Consider the following 22,184-nt stretch of genomic DNA (forward strand, 5'->3'; position numbering starts at 1 on the left):
ACATTGACAGAGAACTTCCAGAGGTTCAAGCCAGATTCAGAAGAGGAGGTGGAATAAGGGATATCATTGCTGATGTCTGATGGATCTTGGCTAAAAGCAGAGAATATCAGAAAGATGTTTACCTGTGCTTTATTGACTGCACAAAGGCTTTCGATTGGGTGGATCATGACAAGACATGGACAACATTGTGAAGTATGAGTATTCTGGAACACTTAATTGTGCTCATGAAGAATCTGTCCTGGACCAATAATCAGTTGTTCAAACAGACATGGGGATACTGAATGGTTTAAAATTAAGAAAGGTGTGCAACAAGGTTATATTCTTTCACCATACTTATTCAGCATGTATGCTGAGCAAATAATCCTAGAAGCTGGGTTCTATGAAGAAAAATGTGGCATAAGGATTGAAGGAAGACTCATTAACAACCTGCGGTATGCAAATGATACAATCTTACTTGCTGAAAGTGCAAAGGTCTTAAAATACTTACTGATGAAGACCAAAGACCACAGTCTTCATTATAGATTGTATTTCAATGTAAAGAAAACAAAAATCCTCACCAATAAACAACAATCTTATCAACAGAGAAAAGATTGAAGTTGTCAAGGACTTCATTCTTACTGAATCAACTATCAACACTCAAGGAAACAGCAGTCAAGAAATCAAATGACATAATGCATTAGGCAAATCTGCTGCATAAGACCTCTTTAAAGTGTTGAAGAGCAAAGCTGTCAGCTTGAGGACTAAGGTGCACCTGACTCAAGCTGTGGTATTTTCAGTAATCTTATATGCAAGCTGGACACTGAATAAGGAAGACTGTAGAAGAATTGATGCTTTTGACTTATGGTGTTGGAAGAGAATATTGAAAGTGCCATGGGCTGCCAAAAGAACTAACAGATCTGTGTTGGAAGAAGTGCAGCCAGAGTGTTCCTTGGAGGCTTCAACTGTGTGGATCATGACGAACTATGGAGAGCATTGGGAAGAATGTATATTCCTGAACACTTAATTGTGCTCACATGGAACCTGTATAAAGACCAAGAGGCAATCATTTGAACAGAACAAGGAACTACTGAATGGTTTAGTATCAGGAAATGTATGAATCAGAGCTCTAGGTTTTGACCTTAATTATGCAGTCTGTATGGTGAGCAATTAATTGGAGAAACTGGATTATATGAAGTAGAACATGGCATCAGGATTGACAGAAGATTCATTGATCACCTGTGATGTGCAAATGATACAACCTTACTTGCAGGAAGCAAGGAGGACATACAGTCCATAGTAATGAAGATCACAGACCACAGCCTTCAGTATGGATTGCACTTCAAAGTAAAGAAAACAAAAATCCTCAGTAAAGGGCCAATAAGTAACACCATGATAAATGGAGAAAAGATGGAAGTATCAAAGACTTCATTTGCTTGGATCCACAATTAACACTCCCCCTGTTATCAGCACACAGCCTCTCTCCCTCTCTGGGTCTAGAGTCCCCAGCCGCTCCATCTCTCCACGTCATTGTCTCTGCCTCCATCTCTGGCGTCACTGCTTCTCTGGGTAGGGTCCTGCTCTTCTCCGTTGATGGTCCGAGGGACCTCCGCTTCTGGACTGCAAAGTTAATAACTCCCCTCCTTTTGTTACAAAATGTCTACCTTTACATTTCCAACCCTCATAGTCAGTCCTGATAACAATTATTCACTATTGTTCTATAAGAATGCTATCCCCATCTCTTTTCATCAGCCCCGCCCAGACAGATTGGATCCTACTCAGTGGAGATTCTACCTTCCTCCATACCCTCTGGATCTAGGCTACCTCTTGAAAGCTTGTAAGCCAGTTCAAAGGACATCTTTCATTAAACGAATCTGCTAGACAAGACCTCTTTACAGTGCTCTAGAGCATAAGCCAAGGTATTTTCAGTAGCCGCATATGCATGTGAAAGTTGGACAACGAATCAAGAAGACTGTAGAAGAATTCATGCATTTGAATTACAGTGTTGTAGAAGAATAAAGTACCATGGACCACCAGAAGAACAAATAAATCTGTATTGAAAAAAGTACAGCCAGAGGCTCCTTAGAAGCTGGGATGGCAAGATTTCATCTCTCCTACTTCAGGCATGTTATCAGGAGGGTCCCATTCCTGGAGAATGACACCATGTTTGGTAAAATGGAGAGTCAGTGAAAATGAAGACCTCCTACCCCCAATGAAATGGATTGACACAGTGACAACAACAATGGGCTTTGGCATAACAACAATTGTGAGGATGGAGCAGCACTGTACAGTGTTTTGTCCTGTTGTACACAGGGTCCCTATGTGTCTTTACAAGAGATGCTTACTTACATCAAGGGAGGAGTCCTAGTGTGATGCTGTCTGATAACCACAAGGTCAGTGGTTCAAACCCACCAGCCATTCCTTGGAAACGCTATACTTGGTTGCATGGGTCAGAACCAAATCATATATATACAGCCCTGGTGTGGCACTATAGGTTATGCACTGGACTGTTAACTGCAAGGTCAGTGCCTCCAATCCAGTAGGCGGCTACTCTGCAGGAGAAAACTGATGCTTTGTGCTCCTGTAAAGATTTACAGTTTCAGAACCTTACACAGGGTCACTATGAGTCAGCATCCACTCAATACCAGCGGGTTCCATTTGATTAGGGTGTTCTGATTCATTGTAAAATGTAGATATATAAGGGGGTTCTGTTTGGCATACTCAAGCAATTTGCATGTTAAAATATAAGCTATTCTGAAGCAAGCAGAGTTTATTTGCATATTGGTTGTGCTCTTGTAACAGGCTTTAATAAGTTTAGTTTCTGTTGGGAGCCATCTGGGCATCTTGTGGCTAATCAGTGTTTGTGGAGAAGAACATTTTCCTCTTACAAGTAGAGAACCTTTCTTTTTCTATAGTTAGATGATGTACCTCAAACTTGCAGTAGGCATTTTCTTTCCACCACCCTTCTCCTTGGTCTCCCTGGATAGTCCCAGAAGAGAAGGTGGGGAATGGTTCATCCAATGGGCCCTATTGTGAATTTACTAGGTAAACCAACAACTGAAAGTACAATTTATCAGGGTCAGTGTTCTATTAACTGATTTATCTGGTTACACAGAAGTACTGAGAGAAAAACAAATGACAGCAAACTTTCCATTTGATGTTTCTTTTCAGAAGGATGCCTTACAGTCTGATCTCATTGTCTGCTCAGTGGTTGCTGTCCTCTCGTTTGCAATCAGTGCCAGCACTGTGTTCCTGTCATTGCGCGTAGGTATCCATTCAACATCATACTCTTCCTGTGACCACATCTTCTCCGCAAACAGAACTGATGGTGGGGCTGCAGGGTATTGACAAGGGCAGATGAACCAGAGCAAGAAAACAAAAGGCCAGTTGGCAGATTTCAGGAATAGATCCTCTGTGTTAAAAGTTAAGTCCAAGATGCTATTTCATCTACAGTTCAGGCTTGGTTCCGTTGTTTAACCCTTATTGTCGTCCCCAATCAGGGAGTTGTTTGAGTTGTAAGAGTAAGAACATATCTTTGTGGAATCCACTGTCCTGCAGGCTAATAGCAATGAGATGGACTGAAGGTATAGTAGTAACTCAAAGAGAAAAAACTGGTCTTCTAGGGAGGTACCGTATCAGGAATGAGAAGGGGCACCAAAGAACCCAAAAGATTGTTGGAACACAATTTTTAGTTAGAAAAACAAAAGTGGAGATCTCCAGATGTTATTTCTGGCTTACAGTAGTTAGACAGTTGCTGTCCCTCTCTCTTGCTCTCTCAAAGAACTGTAGCATTATTGCAAACACTATTATTGAGAAAGCCAATTTGTACATGAAGTAAGGAGACTTTGCCCTCTCTCCCTACAGCCATTCCTCAGCATCGTGCTTTTCTCCCTGGCTGGCACTGTCGGGTTCGTGGTACATTACATCCTCCCTCAGCTCCGCAAGCAGCATCCATGGATGTGGATTTCACATCCCGTTCTCAAAAACAGAGAGTATCAGCAACGCGAAGTGACCGGTTAGTAATAGTGCCCTCTTAAGTATCATGATAAGAAAGTATAGGGAAGGTGTACTTAAAAACTGACACAGGATACTTTAGAGTATGTAAAGTTATTGTCAGATATTCCAGTCAACCCAAACAAGAGAGTTGACGAAGAGAGACTGTTGTTGTTGTTAGGTGCCATCAAGTCAGTACCGACTCATAGTGACCCTGTGCACAACACAACAATGCACTGCCCAGTCCTGGGACAACCTCACAATCATTGCTACGTCTTTTAACCCATCACTGCTGCCACTGTGCTAGTCTGTCTCTTTAGGGTTCTTCCTATTTTTCTTTGACTTTATCAAACATGATGTCCTTCTCCAGGGACGGTTCCCTCTTGACAATATGTTCGATATCTGAGAGGCGAAGTCTGGCCATTCTGGCTTTCAGAAAACATTCTGGTTGTACTTCTTCCAACACTGACTGGTTTGTTTTATATAAATATTAGTTGGTTGTTAGCATGTTAGAAAAAAATAATCTATAGCATTCAAACCTGAACATTATGCAATTCCAGCTTATGTTGACTTGGAACCAAGAAGGACATAATATAGCCATCTTCCATGCTCCATAAAATGGTGGAGGTATTGTTAAGGTGAAGAGTTAACTTTCAGAACCCTTGCACTCTTAAACTTGCTTTATTAGGTTGAGGAGCAGCTGGCCTGTCTCTGGCCATGATCACGTACTAGCCTGGAAATAATGCTAGTTTCCGAGGTTCTACGTAAGAGACCTCTCAGGACTTTCCCTGAATAGATGGGGGAATACTGGTACATCACAGTTACCAATCGCAGTTGATCACTAAGCTGCCTATTGCTGCTAATTCTGCATCCAGCTGTTCTGCCCCTAGTAACTGCTGAGATGTTGAAATGGGTTATCCAGTTGTCCCTGTGTCCTAGAACAGGACAAAGGGGACAAGCTAAGGTTTGCTGATTCATAGAAAAGCACTGCACTCAGACAGCTTTGACATCAGCAAGTGCAGTAGAGGAAAGGGAAGAAAAAAATTTAAAAGCAGCAGCAGATGAGCTTTTGAAGATGCGGTGCTATAGGATCAGCACTGGATTGCTAACGGCAAGATTGGCAGTTCAAACCCACCAGTTGCTCCTTGGAAACCCTATACAGGATCACCATCAGTCGGAACTGACTCCACAGCACTAATTAGCAGCAGCAGCAGCCAATATAGAGAACATGTCTTCAAAAAACATCTCTGGGTAAGTAAAAGCAACTGCCTTCATTAGAAACAGCCATTGTGAAGAGTTCCAAAGGGAGAAGTTACGGGTTGTTTAGTGGAGAAATTGAGTGTGGTAAGCCTATTGCCAATTCTTGCTGCTCTTGGTGAAGCCGATTCATGATGACCCATGTGTGTCAGAGTAAGTACTATTCTGAAAGTTTGCAATGGTGGATGTTTCTAAAGTAGATTACCAGGCATCTCTCTTCAGAAGTGATCTCGGTAGACTCGAAGCTCCGTCCTTCCAGGTGATAACTGAACAGTAGCTGTTTGCACAATCCAGGGACTCCTTGATTGCAGGGTTGTTGTTGTTAAGTGCGATCAGGTTGATTCTGACTCATAGCAACCCTGTATAGGGTTTCCAAGGAGCCACTTGTGAGTTTGAACCACCGACCTTGTGGTTCAAACTGATCTTGCTGTCTAGTGCTTACCCTACCACCAGGATGTAGAAATGGCATGTGGGTTTGGCCAATCAGATTGCGCTTCCCACTGAAACCTATTCTTCTCACCCACAAAATGAGGAGCTACTTTAAGGATCCAACCACATAAGCATGTTAAAGACATTCTGTCCAATTTAGAGTGCCATTTACATGCAAATTATCATTTGTATTATAAAACAAACGAACAAAGGTAAGTTGATTTAAATTGGCTCAATTTATTATAGTTTCTGCATTTTCAGTCCATTTGTAGAGGAATGTCAGTATTCCAACAAGCGTCTGCTTTAAAATGGGTAGAGGAACCTGACAATAAAGACAATAACAAAAAGACACCAGAACTTCTGCTGTGTTGAGGACATATTTGCCTTTGAGTCTTTAAACCTTTAGGAAGATTGCCTAGGTTTTAGAGAAATGAGTGGGGGTGTTTTAAGACTTATTAGTTTGGCATAATTGGTAAGAAGTTGGTGGAGACTTGATGCTAGGATTTTGACTCAGGAAACTATATATTCAAGGACCCCCATATATGTATATGCCCATAACCATAACATCCTATATGCTTATACATACTAGCCTGGTAGTTACCTATGCCTTGAGATGAGGAGAGAGAATTTATCAGTGTGAGGGTAAGGATCATGACACACATTAAGTTGGGGCTCCCCTTCCTGTGGCAGTCCAGAGTATGGAATTCAACATTGGAAGGTAACAGTAGGTAAATTTATATCGGTGACTGTATGTGTGGTTGTTTTTTCTCCCCTGAATGTAACCCAAGGCCAACGAGTCAATTCCTACTCAAGATGACCCCATGCATGTCAGAGTAGAACTGTGTTCCAAAGGGTTTTAATGGTTGAGTTTTTTGGAAGTAGATCTCAGACTTTTCCTCACAGACACCTCAGAGAGGTCTTGAACCACCAAGCTTTTGGTTAGCAGACGAACACATTGGTTGTTTGCACCACCGAGGGACTCCACTGACTATAATTGTGCCCAGACTACATTAGAATCATTTAGATACCTTAACCCAGTCGCTGGAGAAGGATATCATGTTTGGTAGGGTGGAGGGTCAGAGAAAAAGAGGAAGACCCCTAGCGAGATGGATTGGCCAAGTGGCAGCATCAATGGGCTCAAGTGTGGCAACGATAGTGAGGTTGGCCCAAGATTGGGCAGTGTTTTGTTTTGCTGTGCATAAGGTCACGATGAGGCGGTACTAACTCAATGGCACCTAACACCAACAACAACAACTCTGTATGACCTATTTAGTATAAGGCTAAAGAAAGCCGCAAGGTCAGCAGTTCGAAACTACCAGAAGTTCCGTGGGAGAAAGATGAGGTGTTCTGCTCCTGTAAAGATTTACAGCCTCGGAAACCCTGTGCAGGGTCGCTATGAGTCAGAACCGACTCCACGGCACTTAACAACAACAACAAAGAAAAATAAAATGAGTGTGTGGGCATATCTATCCTTTGGTCTTTGAGGGGAGAGTAGGCGGCCCTGGTTCTCTGTGTATCTCGTAGAATACACAGGCGCCAGCAGAGGTTGTGTGGGTGTTTCCCACTTGCCTGTGTTAGCTGTCTATAAGCATGCTGATCTCTAGCCAATTGCGACACACTTGACAAATTAAGAACATAATGCAAAACAGACCACATTTCAAAATCATATGTGTTGGAAGGAAAAACCAAATTAAAAAAACACAAACAAAAACAATTAAAATATGCTTGTGTTAAGTTATTTATGATCTAGTATCCATTTTGGTATCATCTATGTCCTGGGCTTCTTTGTGTCCTCTACCTGATGTTCTGCATTTTCAGTATTTCACTCTCCATTTCATCCAGCAGCAACAAAAGAGGCACAGGAAACTCAAGCCAGTCAAGTACCTTTTCATGTGACAGATGTACTACAGAGTTCCTGCTCACAGAAACGTTGTAACTGGAGATGAGCTTGGCTCAGAGTAGGAACAGCAGGTCTGTAGCATGCGTGTGACTTGAAACTTCTGACTCCTCGGCAGACATCTCTAAGTGAGAAGCAACCAGTTAACCAGTTGTCAGTGAGTTGATTTTGACTCCTGGTGACCTCGTGGGTATCAGAGTAGAACTGCACTCCATAAGGTTTTCAGTGGCCGATTGATTGAAAGCAGATCACCAGACCTTTCTTCATAGGTTCCTGTGAGGAGACTGGAACCACCACTTTCAGTTAGTAGCCAAGCTTATTAATTATTTACCCCACTCAGGGACTCCTGCTAATGGTGGTTGTTGTTGGAACCCTAACACTGGGCCAGCAGCACACATTGCCCATCCATGGAATTGATATATGAAATGCGATGGAGCATATTTGGAATTGCAGGATTGTAATGCGCATAAATTTATTCCATGAGTTTATGCGGGAGGAAACTGAAGCCCAAAGAACTTGTGTCACACTGAGTTTGTGGCCAACAAGCGACTAGAATCCCCAGCGTCTCTCTCATGTTGGTCTCATGTTATTTTGACTACTTTGGCTGGTCTTGGTCTGCATTATGGCCGTGCATAATGACTGTGACTCTGAGACTGTTTTTCCAGTCTCTGTTACTCAGAAAAGTCACATCACTGTGGCGGGTCATGCTAAGTCGCAAATGCCTGTCCGAATGCTACTAACTACAGCATCTGAAACGGACTCACTATAATTGGTGGTTCAAGCTCACCAGTCGCTCCTCGGAACCGTGTTATAGGGTTGCTATGGGTTGGATCTAACTCGACGGCACTTAACAACAACAACAACAGGCTCTGGGCATACTTGCTATTTCGTAAATAAATACACTACACTCTCTCTGTTTCCTCTCCTTGTCTGAAATGTTTGTTTTCAAGTTTCACCAGGCTCACACCTACTTTAAATCCTTTAGGATTCTGTTGAATACTCGATTCCTCCAGAAGTTCTTCATTGGCCATGTAGGGTGGACCTGAGTCCTGGCTGCTCCTGAACCCTCCCTTCCCAGAGCTCTCACCACTCTCATAATGACCAGTCTCTGAGGTGGCCTGTAGGTCTGTACCAGCTTGCTCACAGTGGTACACAGTGCTTACATGGGGACCTGGAACGCATTAGATTGTTTTGCTAATCTAAATGTAACTAGGACTCCTAGTATGGGCTGTGGGTTAATGTGCTGTACTGCAAAGTCAGTTTGGACTGCAAGGTCAGCGGTTCAAGCTCGCCAGCTGCTCCTTGGAAACCCTATATAGCATTACTATGGGTTGGAACCGACTCCATGGCATTTAACAACAACAATAACAACAAAGGTAACGGAAATGTTAACCCTGAATCCCATGGAACAAATTCTGAATTTGATCCATGTATTTTCTTATAGTTTACTTTCCTTTATGCATACTTCTGATATGTATTTTATTTAGAACAAGAAAATACCCAATTAAGTTTGATATAAAATTCAGAACATAATAAAATAGAGTTAAGTATTTAACTTGGACTAAAGTTGAAGATTGTAATTTAAAAGATATACATTTTAGATAATTCTGTTGTTTACCTTTGATATTTATTTATGTAAATCTTATTCTATTGTAAACTGAATAAACAGTTTCACCAATCTGTGAGCTAAAGCCAATAGATGAGTGTGAGGAAAGTAGATCAATTCTGACTCATAGTGACCCTGTATAAGTTTGCCTTGGAGTATCTGATGGACTTTAACCCCCAACTGTGTGGCTGATAGCCCAGTGCCCATCCTACAGTGCCACACCAGGACTCTTGGAACAAGATTGTTTGGTACTGTTGTTAAGTGCCTTCAAGTTGGTTCCAACTCATAGTGACCCTGTATAGGGTTTCCAAGGCTTTTTAAATGTTTGCAGGAGTAGAAAGTTTCATCTTTCTCCATCAGAGCAGCTGGTGGACTTGAACTGCGGACCTTGTGGTTCGCAGTCTAGTACTTATCTTACGGAGACACTGCACTTCCCAAAACAAGAATGTTGTTTTGAAGTGCCGTCGAGCCAGTTCCAACCCATAGTCTCCCTGTACATGGTTTCCAACAAGATTGGGTAGGCTCAAATCCTGGATGTGCCACATCTTAGTTGTGTTTAACCATTGTCACTAAATTTCATCATCTATAATGGTAGTTTGTACATCAAAAAATTGTAGGGAGTAAAATTCATCAGTATAATAACTGTAAAGCATTTGTTTTTGTTGTTGTTGTTAAGTGCCATCAAGTCAGTTCCGACCCTGTATAGGGTTTCCAAGGAACAGCTGGTGGGCTTGAACCGCTGACCTTGAAGTTTAAATGGCTTTGCAGTCGAGCGCATTAATCTACAGCGCTACACCAGGATTCCATAAAGCATTTGGCAGCCAGTAAATACTCTTATTAAGAGTTGGTTTATCCTTCTTCCCACGCCATCCCTCCTTGTCTGTCTCGTCCTTCTCTTCATTGCTAGCTGCATGCCTTGCTTCATTCATTGTGCTAGACAGTTGGTGGTTGTTAAGTGCCATCGATTCGGTTCTGTCTAGGATTTCTAAGGAACAGCTGGTGAGTTTTAATCACTGACCTTGTGGTTCAAAATGACCTTGTGGTCCAGCACTTATCCTACACTACAGCACCGTACTAGGACTCCAGAGAGTTGGTAGCCCTTTATAATCTGAATGTCCTACAGTTTGGAAATTTTTGTCAACAGATAAATGACCTATTTCATGGGATTTCCATGGTGATTAAATCAAATCAGATTTCATATGTAAAAATCCTTTGAAATGTGCTAGATTTTTTAAAGCAATATGACAGGCATTGTCTCATTTTGGAAACATTTTCCCAGGAGTCTTTGGGACAGTGTGTATGATGTGTTTTGGGACAGTGTGTATGATGTGTGTATGATGACTTGCCATAGCCGGGTAAGGAAAATGTCATCCTAACTCCTTTCTTCCCACATAAAAAATGTTAGCATCAGAAGGTAGGTAGTTAGAGAACTGGACCACTGTTTAAACCTCTGTACTTGAAAGTGACTGAAATAGTTTGAAGTTTGAATTGAACTAGTGCTGGCTGAGTAACACAGTCATCATTTGATATGATGCTTCTATGGGAAAGTGCATTATAAATACCAAACCAATCTGTGTTGGAAGAAGTACAGCCAGAGTGCTCCTTGGAAGCCAGGCTGGACAGACAGACTTCGTGTCTCATATTTCAGACATATTATCAGGTGGGACCAGTCCCTGGAGAACAATATCAGGTTTGGCAAAGTGGAGGGTCAGAGAAAAAGAGGAAGACCCCCAACAAGATGTATGGGCACAGTGGCATCAGCAAAGGCTCAACTGTGAATGTGGCACAGGACCGGGCAGTGGTTCATTCTGTTGTGCATAGAGTAGCTATAGGTCAGTACCGACTTGACGGCACCTAACAATACAAAGTTAATTTTCTAAAGAAAATGAACAGTCGGTTGTAAGTCTACCTGTATTAATTACGCCCTCTGTTACTATTTTTATACACCTTCCCTTCCCCTCAGTTTCTCTTCCTCCCTGTCAGACCCCCATTTCTCTTCTCACACTGGCTGGTTTCTTCCTGTTATAGCAGGGAACTTTTCTTGCTGTGTTGGTCTCCAAAAGGCTGGAAGAGGTGGCAGAGAATTGGCAGTGAACCAGGTTTACACTACAATTAAAGAACAGTGGAATTTAGTTCCATCTGTGTGAGGGGAGACTAGAAAAGCACAGGCTAGCCCCAGTCGGGAAGAAGAAGAAAAGGGCTGGTAAACTTCTCAAAGAAATACGAGGTGATGAAGAATGGCAGGCTGTTAGAAAGCACCCCGGTATAGGGTTCATTTTCTTTAATTATTGATCCATTCAATGCTGTGTAAAGGATATCTGACGTGTGCCGGTCGAATTGACTCGACGGCACTTAACAGCACCAGCTTGTGCCACAGTCTTTGCCAGATGTCAGGGAAGGAGGTACTGGTGAGCAAGACTGATCCCTGTGAGGTTTGCTTGTGAGAAAACAGAAAGGGCTGCAGCCACCGTTGTAACTCATGCCCTGTCATTGAAATAACATCCAAGTCACAATTTACTTCGGGGAAGGAATTCTGATTTTCCAGATTTGCCATTTGCTGAGTACCTGGTATGCCCTAGACATTGATTCTAGGTGTGGGGGATGTAGCCGAGAGAATGTATAGCACCCCTGATCTTGGGAAGACACTTGTTTTAAGTAGGTATATCTTTCTTTATGTGACCGCACAAAAAATTGAAAGGGAGTCGAAACTCCAGCCTTGAAGCCCCCAGTTCCAGTGTTTCATGCTGTTAGGGTTCTGTTCAGACTTTGTTCTGTCAGGTGTTAATGAAGTTATCCCATCAATCAACTTTTTTCATTTTGCTGCCTGACATTTGCTGAGTCCTACATACAAGGTACTGTGCTGAATTACTGAAGCCTGCTGTGTAGCACAGTGGGCTAAGGCACTGGACTGCAAATTCGCTTTACGCATCAAGGTTGGCATTCAAGCTCACCAGCTGCTCCTTGGATACCCCATACAGGGTAGTTATGGGTTGAAACGGATACATCGGCACTAAACAATAACAACAACAATGTAGATTTTGGAGTCTTGTTGTGGTGCTGCAGGCTAATGTACCGGACAGCAAAGTTGGTTTGAACTTTAAGGTTGGTGGTTCAAACTCACTAGCCAGTCTTAAGAAACCCTATACAGGGTCACTATGAGTCTGTTCTGATTCAACAGAACTTAATAGCAACAACATTGATTTGGAGCTCTGGTTGCATAGTGGATTTCTGTTGAGCTGCTAACTGCAAGGTCAGAAGTTCGAATCCACCAGCCATTCCACAGGCAAAAGATGAGGCTTTCTGCTCTGATAAAGATTTATAGCCTCAGAAAACTATACAGACTTGCTGTGAATATAAACCAACTCACTGGCACATTACCCCCACCAATGGAGATTTGGAGTCACTGAATGGGGCAAATGGTTAACGTACTTGGCTGCTAACAGAAAGGGTGGGCTGGGCAGACTCCAAAACACTGGATTTATCCTAGGCAGGGTTCTGGTCTTGTGATTTGCTTTACATTTACCAACAATGACCCTTGATTTGTGGCATTCGCTTTGGAAATTAAACCTGTTTCTAGAGAATGAACCCTGACATGTATACATATTAGCACTAAGGGTTTTACTAGCTGAGATTTAGCCTGGTGTGGTGCTGTAGTATCAGCACTGGACTGCAAACTACAAAGTTGGCAGTTCAAACCCACCAACTGCTCCTCAGAAATCCTAAACAGGGTCGCTATGAGTCAGAAGCAATTCAACGGCACTTAACATCAACAACATGGTAAGGGGACGCTGACAGCCTGGACAGGATTTTTCCATTCTGCAGAGTCTGCTTTGTCTTCCATGCCTCAGGGATAAAGAGTGACAATCAGTTGAGCTGCTTCTCACTGAGGTGCTTATAAACATTTGTGGTCCCTATACATCACAATGCCCTCATTTGTAGCTGAAAATGTAATTCAAGATTTAAATCAGAGAAAATTGTCTTCCTAAAGATAGAAGCATGAAGACTTTTGAGTAACTCTTAATTATTGAGGAGGATTTATTTTCGTAGCAAAACCATCTCAATAAAACACAAGATGAGAGCCCTTTAAGAAAATTGAAAGCATTCATTCATAATAAGCAGTATATAAACTTGTAAATGGAGCAGTTAGTTGCCATTCTTTTTCTCAAGGGCCTAATATTCCAGGGAAAAGAGAAGTCATAATTCTAAAGTAATGTCATTTCATGGTCTCTTAGCATATTCGGGACATTGCAGAACAACAGTTATGAAATTGTATTGCCAAGGTTTTCTTTTTAACTTTACTCACTGTGAGTACCGAAGCTGTTTGGGGACTGAAGAAACATTCATCAGGTTACTATACTTGCAAGCTTTCTTTTTTCATCTGGTTTTCATGGTTGCCCTGTAAGAAAACATTACATTTAATCCTTCAGAATTCAGAAGGCTGAACTTACACTTGTATATATATTTGCTCTCTTTCTATTCTCAAATATAATTCCATTTGTCTGTTAAAGGTTTTGGTTTGTATCTAGAGGTTGTGGGATTTTATTGGAATAAATTACTGAGGCTGGTGAAAGGAGTCCAGAAAATAGGTCAGAACTGAAGTAAGATGAAATGTCTCTCAATATTTAGGGTCAGCAGACCCTGAGGTCAAAGGTTATAGCCAGTGATCTTTGCTGTCTGCTCCATACTCTCGCATTCCCGGACCATTGATCCTAACTCCTCTTATCCTGCCCCCTCCAGCTCAGCATTGGCTACGTATTGTGCTGACCAGGGAAATCATGCCTTAGGATGGATCTTCAGCTAAAATGCTTCCCCCCTAAATATAGGACATATATGACAGAGCTTCAGAGCAACTGGGAGGTACAAATGCTCAGTGTGCTGTCCTCCAGACTGAAAGGTTGGCAGTTCAAGTCCATCCATCATCCAACAGAGCCTAGGAGGAAAAGCCTGGTAGTTTACTTTGGAAAAATCAGCTGCTGAAAGTCACACAGAGTACATATCTATTCTGACACACGTGGGGAAACATGAGCTGGCATCTACTCCAAGGCAAGTGGAGATTTTTATCCATCTGTTCTGTTTTTGGAGCTGTGCTGGTTAGCTCATACAGACAGTGTAAAATTGGTCTTTCTGTCCTTCGATACAGGCTTCTCATGTAGAAATTGAAACTTTGTTCATGAAAGAATGTAGGCCATGCCAGTGTTGCTGCCCCGATGCCCTTACAGGACCTCCCTCCAGCAATGAACTAGAGCTGAACTATGCAAAACCACCTGCTCTCCAGGTTTTTTAAAAAGCAATGTACAACCAAACCAAAATAAAACAAAAAACAAGTATAGTTTAGGTAACCTATAAACGAATAGGTTCCTGGTTCTCTAGCAGTTCCTTTTCTCCTTCAAAAACCCAACATTTTGTCACACAGTCCCCATCATCTTGTTTTGCTTCTGACTGCAAATGGGTTCTCATCTCTTAAAGACGTAGGGCCTCAGTGCCCTGTTTTTCATGATGTTATTGTAGCAGTATGAATACAGTTCCTGGGAGCACACTATTTAAAGTCAGAAAACTGGTGCTCTCAAAACACAATGACTGATTTTTCCAAAGTAGACTACCAGACCTTTCTTCCTAAGCTCTGCTGGATGGATGGACTTGAACTGCCAACCTTTCGGTCTGGAGGACAGCACACTGAGCATTTGTACCTCCCAGGGACTCTGAAGCTCCGTCATATATGTCCTATATTTAGCAGGGAGGGGGGAGGACATTTTAGGTTAAGATCCATCCCAAGGAGTGATTTCCCTGGTCAGCACAATACCTAGCCAGAGCTGAGCTGGAGGGTGCAGGATAAAAAGAGTTAGGATCAATGGTTTGGGAATGCAAGAGAATAAAGCAGACCCCAGAGATCACCAGCTGTAACCTTTGACCTCAGGGTCTGCTGACCCTAAATATTGAGAGACATTTAATCTTATTTCAGTTCCTACTTATTTCTAGACTTATTCTACCAACCTCAGTAATTTATTCCAGTAAAATGCTAACATCCTAAATGCCTTCATCACATCTTTGAAATGACATCCATGATAGTTTCTTCACACACACAAACCAGAAATCAATAAGAGCTATGGTCTTGGTGGGCAAATATTTTCAACTCTCAAATATTTGGAAAGGCATGGATGATTAATTCTGAACTCATTAGTGGTTTTCATTTTATTTGAGGAACTCGTGGCAAGGTGGTTCAACGCCTGACTGCTAATAGAAAGGTCAGAAGTTTGAACCCATGCTCCGCTCCATGGGAGAAAGATACAGCAAGTCAGTGTCCCTAAAGATGACACCCTTGAGGACCCTATGGGGTAGTTCTGCTCTGTCCTACTGGGTTACTCTATGAATCAGAGTCAACTCAAAACCAGCGGGTCTGATTGTATTTGAAATCCATGGCTTTATGTGTTTCTGAGATGGATAAACTGGCATTTGTACTGGAAATTTTATGTTATTTTATCAGTGGTCCATCTTTGTAGGCAGCAATGGGTCTGTGCCCCTGTGCTTTAATCAGCCCTATCTCCACTCACTGGAAAATGTAATTTTCTAAAAGTACATATGGCTGGCTTGAAAATCTGAAACTCACTCCCCCATCCAAATAGTCCCCAGGTCATTCTATAATGATGAGCCGCTCAAACCTGCATTTTCATTCAACACTCCATATTAGCTTGGCTTATATTTCAATTTATTTAGTTTAGTTTTGTTTTTTCCAGAAATCTTGCTAAGGTTGTCATGTTTCTCTGAATTGGTGACACATTCTGATAGGACTCTGAAAGTGTATCTTTAAAAGCAGACTGAAGTACATTGGAGATGATGGGCTCACTATGACACTGTTGATGTCTTATAAATTAAGAAATCGAAACAAACCAACAATTTTTATACAAGATGATACCTAACTGAATATGTTTTATGAGAGATTAAAATAGGAAACGTTGTTTAATATGTGGTAGTTAGATTCACCCCCCCCTCCAATAAAAAAGCAGTTCTAAGGATTTGCTTTGTTTTAATATCTCTTTAAGGAGCTCTGGTAGCGTAGTGGTTATGAATCGGGCTGTGAACCTCAAGGTCAGCAGTTCGAAACTACCAGCTATTCCACAGGAGAAAGATGAGGCTTTCTGCTCCCATAAAGATTTACAGCCTCGGAAACCCTGTACAGGGTCGCTATGTGTTGGAACCGACTCCATGGCACACAATCACCACCAATCTCTCTCTCTCTCTCTTTTTAAAAAATGTTTTATTGTGAATTATGTGATAGATTGATGGCATCGAGTGTGGCAGCAGTAATGAGGTTGGCCCAGGATCGGACATTGTTTCGTTCTGCTGTGCATGGGGTCTCTATGAGTCGGTTCCGACTCTATGGCACCTGAGAACAACAACATGTGATAGTTTACATGGGAGAACATTAGTTTTACATGCATTCTGTCATATATCGATGCATTGCCATGGTTACAATCCCCTCCATGCATCATCAACCAACCCAAGGGTATATAATGCAAGCATGCACCCCGGTTGTCAACACACAGCCCCTATCCCTCTCTGGATCTAAAGTCCTAAGCTGCTTCATCTCTCCACGGCTCTGCTTCCATCTCAGGCATTACTGCTTCTCTGGGTAGGGTCCCACTCTCCCCTCTTCTCCCTTGATGGTCCCAGGGACCTCTACTCCTAGATTGAAAAGTTAATCTCTCCCCTCCTTTTTACAAAATGTCTACATTTACATTTCCAACGCTCACAAGCAGTCCTGATAACAATTATTCACTACTGTATCACAAGAGACCTATCTGCATTTCATTTCATCAGCCATGCCTAGACAGATTGAATGCTACTCACTAGAGATTCTACCTTCCTCCATGCTCCCTGGATCTAGGTTCCCTCTTGAAAGCTTGTAAGCCAGTCACTTCTTGCCTTTGCAGCCCCCCACCCCCACCCCCACACTTTGGGTAGCCAATGTCCAAGTTGCCCATCCCTGTCTACTCTGTGTATGGAGGGGGTGGGAATGATCATGGCTGTAAAGATTTGTTTCCTCTTTTGAGCTACTGCATCAATAGGTATAGGTCAAGTTCATCAAATTGTATCAGATTAATCTTTTTTTCCTCTTCTATCTTCTTCTGGTTGAGCTCTGATCATCCAGTCATTGAAACCAGGTCAAGTGGGTATTATTTGCACGTATTGGTGTTCTTGTGCATGTACCCTCTCTTCTCATCAGCTGGATGCTTCACATTCCACTCTAGTCCTCTGTGGCTATGTCACTAACTCTGGGTCCAAGAATCCCCAGGTCTTGCCACACTGCTGGCCAACGTGGTCACCACCTGAGTTCACAGTAGTCTATTGAATATTGTAGGGCTTAGCTCGCCGCTTCATTGCTGTTTTTCCATCACTTCCCCTTATCAATGACAAGCGTGGTCACCGATCAGAGCGTGTATTCCCATTGAGGCTTAGTCTTGGAAGGGGGTTTGCACTGAGGGGACTCAACCACTTGCCTTGATGTCTTCTGGGCAAGCAACTTGCTTGTTCTTGTAGTAACAATCGGTCTGCCTCTATTGTTTTGTATTTTTCCTGTAGGTCTTTCTTTCAAGAAGTATCTTCTGTTCTTCTAGCCGCTCCAGGTTGGTCTGCTTGTCCTTTCAAGTGGAGATTTCCCATCTCTGAAGATATGGATGTGGTTCAGGCTTCCACCTATGGTCTTATGTAATGCAAAGGCTCCACAGGAAGCCTCCTTCGCTGGGCATGTGGTAGCCCCATTTTAGGTATTCCAATCAGTTATAGGCAGAAGATGGACTTACAAGCTTTCTATGGTGATGTTTCTGGCTATTCTTTTCTCTCCCCCTCCAGTGTCTATTTTATAATATAATGCAAGGAAAACCAAGATTCAAAAGACATCCAAGCATCTTAACATTATTCCCCCTGTTTCCCCATCCAACCATGTCTCAATCCATGTATCCCAGAGCCCTGTTGTTCCAAGGTTGTGCATACATCATTATTTACCTCTGTCCTGCTTAGCCCATTCAAACCTGCCTAATTGTTCTCCCATCTGCTTTGTTCTTCCATTCCCCTCTCCCTTCCACCAATATCTCTTTGCTCTATTTAATTATCCTGAATTCCCCATTGATAAAATAATAAACAATAACGGAATCCCAGCTCTATGGTAGGCATTGGCTAGATGCTTGCAAAATACAAAACTGAGTAAGTCTTAGCGCCTACCTTTGACAAACTCTCATATTCATGGGGATGATTAATATTAAATGAACAATTAACTCTACACTTTAGCAAATGCTATAAATATTGAATACACTGTTTTAGTCATGGCCTGAAGGATGAATACACTTTTCCTTGAAACTAGAGATAATTTAGAGTGTCTGACTCGCTCTGTATCTGGGTATTTGGTGAATGGTGACACTCTGGATGGAGTACTCAAGATGGGGAGTCACAGGGGTATACCCAAGAGCAGGTGGGAAGCACAATTGTATAGGTAGAAGTTTTGTAATAAAAATGGGGGAGTAGCTAATCTTACAGTCCAGAAACAAAGGACCCTAGGACCATCAAGGGGGAAGAGCACAAGCAGAGTGCAGGACCTTATCCAGAGAAGCAGTGACACCAGAGATCGAGACAGAGGTGGGGACATGGAGAGAGGGAGCAGCTGAAGACTCTAGATTCATGGAAAGAGAGGGACTGAGAGCTGGCAGCCAGTAGGCAGGCTCACAGAATGTGTCCTTTGGTGGTTTAAATTATTATATATATCTGAGAGTTAAAAAAAGCTAAGAATAGAATAGAGAGAAATACTGTTATCTGATGGAACATGGAGGGGATTATAATCATTGTAATGAAACAAGGTGTATGATATGTCGAATGTAAAACTGATGATCTGCCCTGTAAACTTTCATTCAATACACAATAAAAAATTAAAAATAAAAAAAAGGCAGGCAGGAAGCAGGTGAGGTGCATTATTTATAGGCAAATTTTAACCAGTAATAAACCAGTTTAGAGTCAGGCTGCATTCCAGAAAACAAAATGCCAGACCTGACAAACAACAGGAGGGTGTGAAGTAGAACTACTCAAGGACTTTAACAGAAAGATACTGAGCATGCGCAGCAAAAGCTACTGAACCCGCCCTCCTGAATGCAGTGCAGGGATGTGAGAAAGTGTGTTCAGTAATAGTGAGTCAAGGAGATATCTCTATGGAATAAAACAAAAGGGATTTCAACCCTTACCTTCAACTGTCGATAATAATAGCTCTAGGTAGCTCATGGGCCTAAATGTGTGTGATAAAATGATAAATGTCTGAGGAGAAAACATGAGAACGTAGTCATGGTCCTTGTAGCAAATAGGATGCAAACAGCCCTAAAGGGAGAAAAACAAGAGAAGCCAGAGTATATTAAAATTAAATATTTTTTCTACAGAAGATGCTATGAAGAGAGTGAAAAGCAACCCATAAAATAGGAAATGTTTTCAATATACATATATGACTAAAGACTCTTAGTTTTAAAGAATTCATAAAAATCTATAGGAGAAAGGCATACAATTCAATACGATAGAGACAATAGGGACTCCTGGTGTGACGCTGTGGATCAGCACTGGACTGCAAATCACAAGGTCAGCAGTTCAAACCCACCAGCTGCTCCTTGGAAACCCTATAGAGAGTCACTGTGAGTCTAGATTGACTTGGTGGCAGTTCACAACAATAGACAATACACCTGAAGAACTTCTTCACAAATAAGGGTCTCCAACTGACCAAAAAACATATGAAAAGGTATTCAACTGCATAAGTCATCAGGAAAATGCAAAATAGCACCCTAATATGATACCACCACACAGCCACCAGCATGGCTAAGATGGAAGAGAGAAGATGATTTAGAAAGGATGTGGAAGAAATGGAACCAACTCTCTTGTACTGTTTGTCAGGACAACCGCTTTGAAAATTGGCATTATCAGCTGAAGTTGAATGTGCATGCCAGTAACCTAGCAAATCCACACCTAGATTTACCCAACAGCAATGAGCCCACGTTTGCCAAAAGACATGCCCAAGAGCATTCATAGCAGCGCTCTATAACCATCATGCTCTGGAAACTGTCCAAATGCCTGTTAATGGTAGTTTGGGAAAATAAATGGTGGTATACTCTCATGTTGTCATACAGTAATGAGAATGAGCAAACTACAACTACACATCAAACTGTACACATATTTCACAAGCCTAATATTACACAAAAGGATAATACCATTACAGTCTAGATGGTTCCAACTCACAGTAGCTCAGTAGGACCGAGTAGAATTTCCCCATAGGCTTTCCTAGGTTATATTCCTGACAGAGGCAGACTGACACGTATGCTTCCTACAGAGCAGTTGATAGGTTCAAACTGCCCACCTCTCTATTACCAGTCAGGTACTTAACCACTGTACATACCACCAGGGCAACAAAAGTATAACAAGCACATACATCACAGGCATCTCTAAGCATATGATGTCAGGGCCTGGCTCCTGGGTAACTTTGTGGAACAGTGACCGTGGGCAAAGCTGGAAGGCTTCCAGGTGGTGGGCATACTCTGTTCCTAAATCTTGGTGCTGATGATGCAGCTGTAGGCACATGCTTTTTGTATGTTTCTGTGTATGTAAAAGATACACTCCAAGTTTGATACTTCCAGCATGGTTAGTTGAGATAGATACTACATACAGTTCAGTGTGAGTATGAAGTGACCCTGGAGACTTACAATGTAGTAGACTATGAAAAGCCCTATCTGCCATAGGAGGCTTGTTGATGTTGGTGTTAAACACTCAGCTGCTAACTGAAAGGTTGGTGGTTTGAACCCACCAGCTACTTCTGCTTCCATGAAGATTTGCAGCCTTGGAAACCCTATGAAACAGTTTGACACTACTCTATATAGGGTTGCTATGAGTCAGCATTGACTCAAACAATTTTTTAAATTATTTTTTTTCTGTATGCTATGCCAAGTTGCTTAAAGTGTTCAGATAAGACCGAAGAAAGCCTGTGTATAACAAAAATGTCATGGCTACATTTATATTTTTAACAGCTTAATGGTGGCCAACAGTGCAGAAAACAGATGAAGTATAAGGATGCTGGAGCTAAGACCATATCCTCATTGACTCAATACATATTGATCGAGGAATGACTAAGTCGGTTCCAGAGATACCAGGAGTGAGCACAACAAAGACCTGCCTGCCCTCATGGAAATTATTCTCCAATGGGAAAACAGATAATAAATAAGCACATGAATAAATAAGGTCTAAGGTCCTGGTGTGGCGCTGTGGGTTAATGTGCCAGACTGCAAAGACATTTGAACTGCAAGGTTAGCAGGTCACCAGCTGCTCCTTGGAAACCCTATACAAGGTTGCTATGGGTCAGAATTGATTCGACGGCATTTCACAACAACAACAACAACAAGGTCAAAAGATGTTTTGTAGAGAAAAATATAAAGTAGGGTAAGGAGTTGACGAGTGAGAGGTTGATACTGCTTAAGAAAGACATGGTGGTCAGGACAAGACCCACCGACAAGGTGATGAACAGAGACCTAAATAAAATGAGGGGGAGTCATAAAAGTGTCTGAAGAGTCCCAGGCAAGGACTAACAGATGCACATTTGTTGAAAGGAGATGGACTTGCATATTTAATATTCAAGGAACATAAACAAGTTGGTATGTCTACAGGAGACTGACTAATGAAGAAAGTGGTTGGGCATGAGATTGGAAAGGTAATCAGTTTCTAGTTCACGTAGAGTCTGATAAGATGTGGTAAAGGAGTCCCTGGGAAATGTTTGGCTTTGTTGCTGTTGTTAAGTGCCGCTCAGTCAGTTCTGACTCATAGTGACCCTGTTTAGGGCTTCAGAGGAGTGATTGGTGAGTTTGAATCACTGACCTTGTGGTTCAAACCAACCTTGTGATCTAGTGCTTATCCTACAGCACCATATGCTTGACTAGTAACCAAAAAATTGACAGTTCAAATCCACCCAGAGATGTCTTCCAAGAAAGACCAGAAAATCTGTTTATGAAAGGTCACAGCTTT

The 22,184-nt window shown here is 42.0% G+C and overlaps 1 protein-coding gene across 1 annotated transcript in view; it reads left to right on the top strand.

The window, feature by feature from the left end:
* Positions 1 to 22,184, top strand: part of PCNXL2 (pecanex-like 2 (Drosophila)) — a 491,139-nt gene that overhangs the window by 262,581 nt on the left and 206,374 nt on the right. Inside the window, exons 18-19 of the mRNA XM_006870571.1 lie at positions 3,148 to 3,240; positions 3,841 to 3,991. Coding sequence (XP_006870633.1) covers positions 3,148 to 3,240; positions 3,841 to 3,991 — 244 coding nt within the window. The remainder of the gene's footprint in view (positions 1 to 3,147; positions 3,241 to 3,840; positions 3,992 to 22,184) is intronic.

Source organism: Chrysochloris asiatica, unplaced genomic scaffold (genome assembly GCF_000296735.1).
Source record: "Chrysochloris asiatica unplaced genomic scaffold, ChrAsi1.0 scaffold00144, whole genome shotgun sequence".
Lineage (NCBI taxonomy): Eukaryota > Metazoa > Chordata > Mammalia > Afrosoricida > Chrysochloridae > Chrysochloris > Chrysochloris asiatica.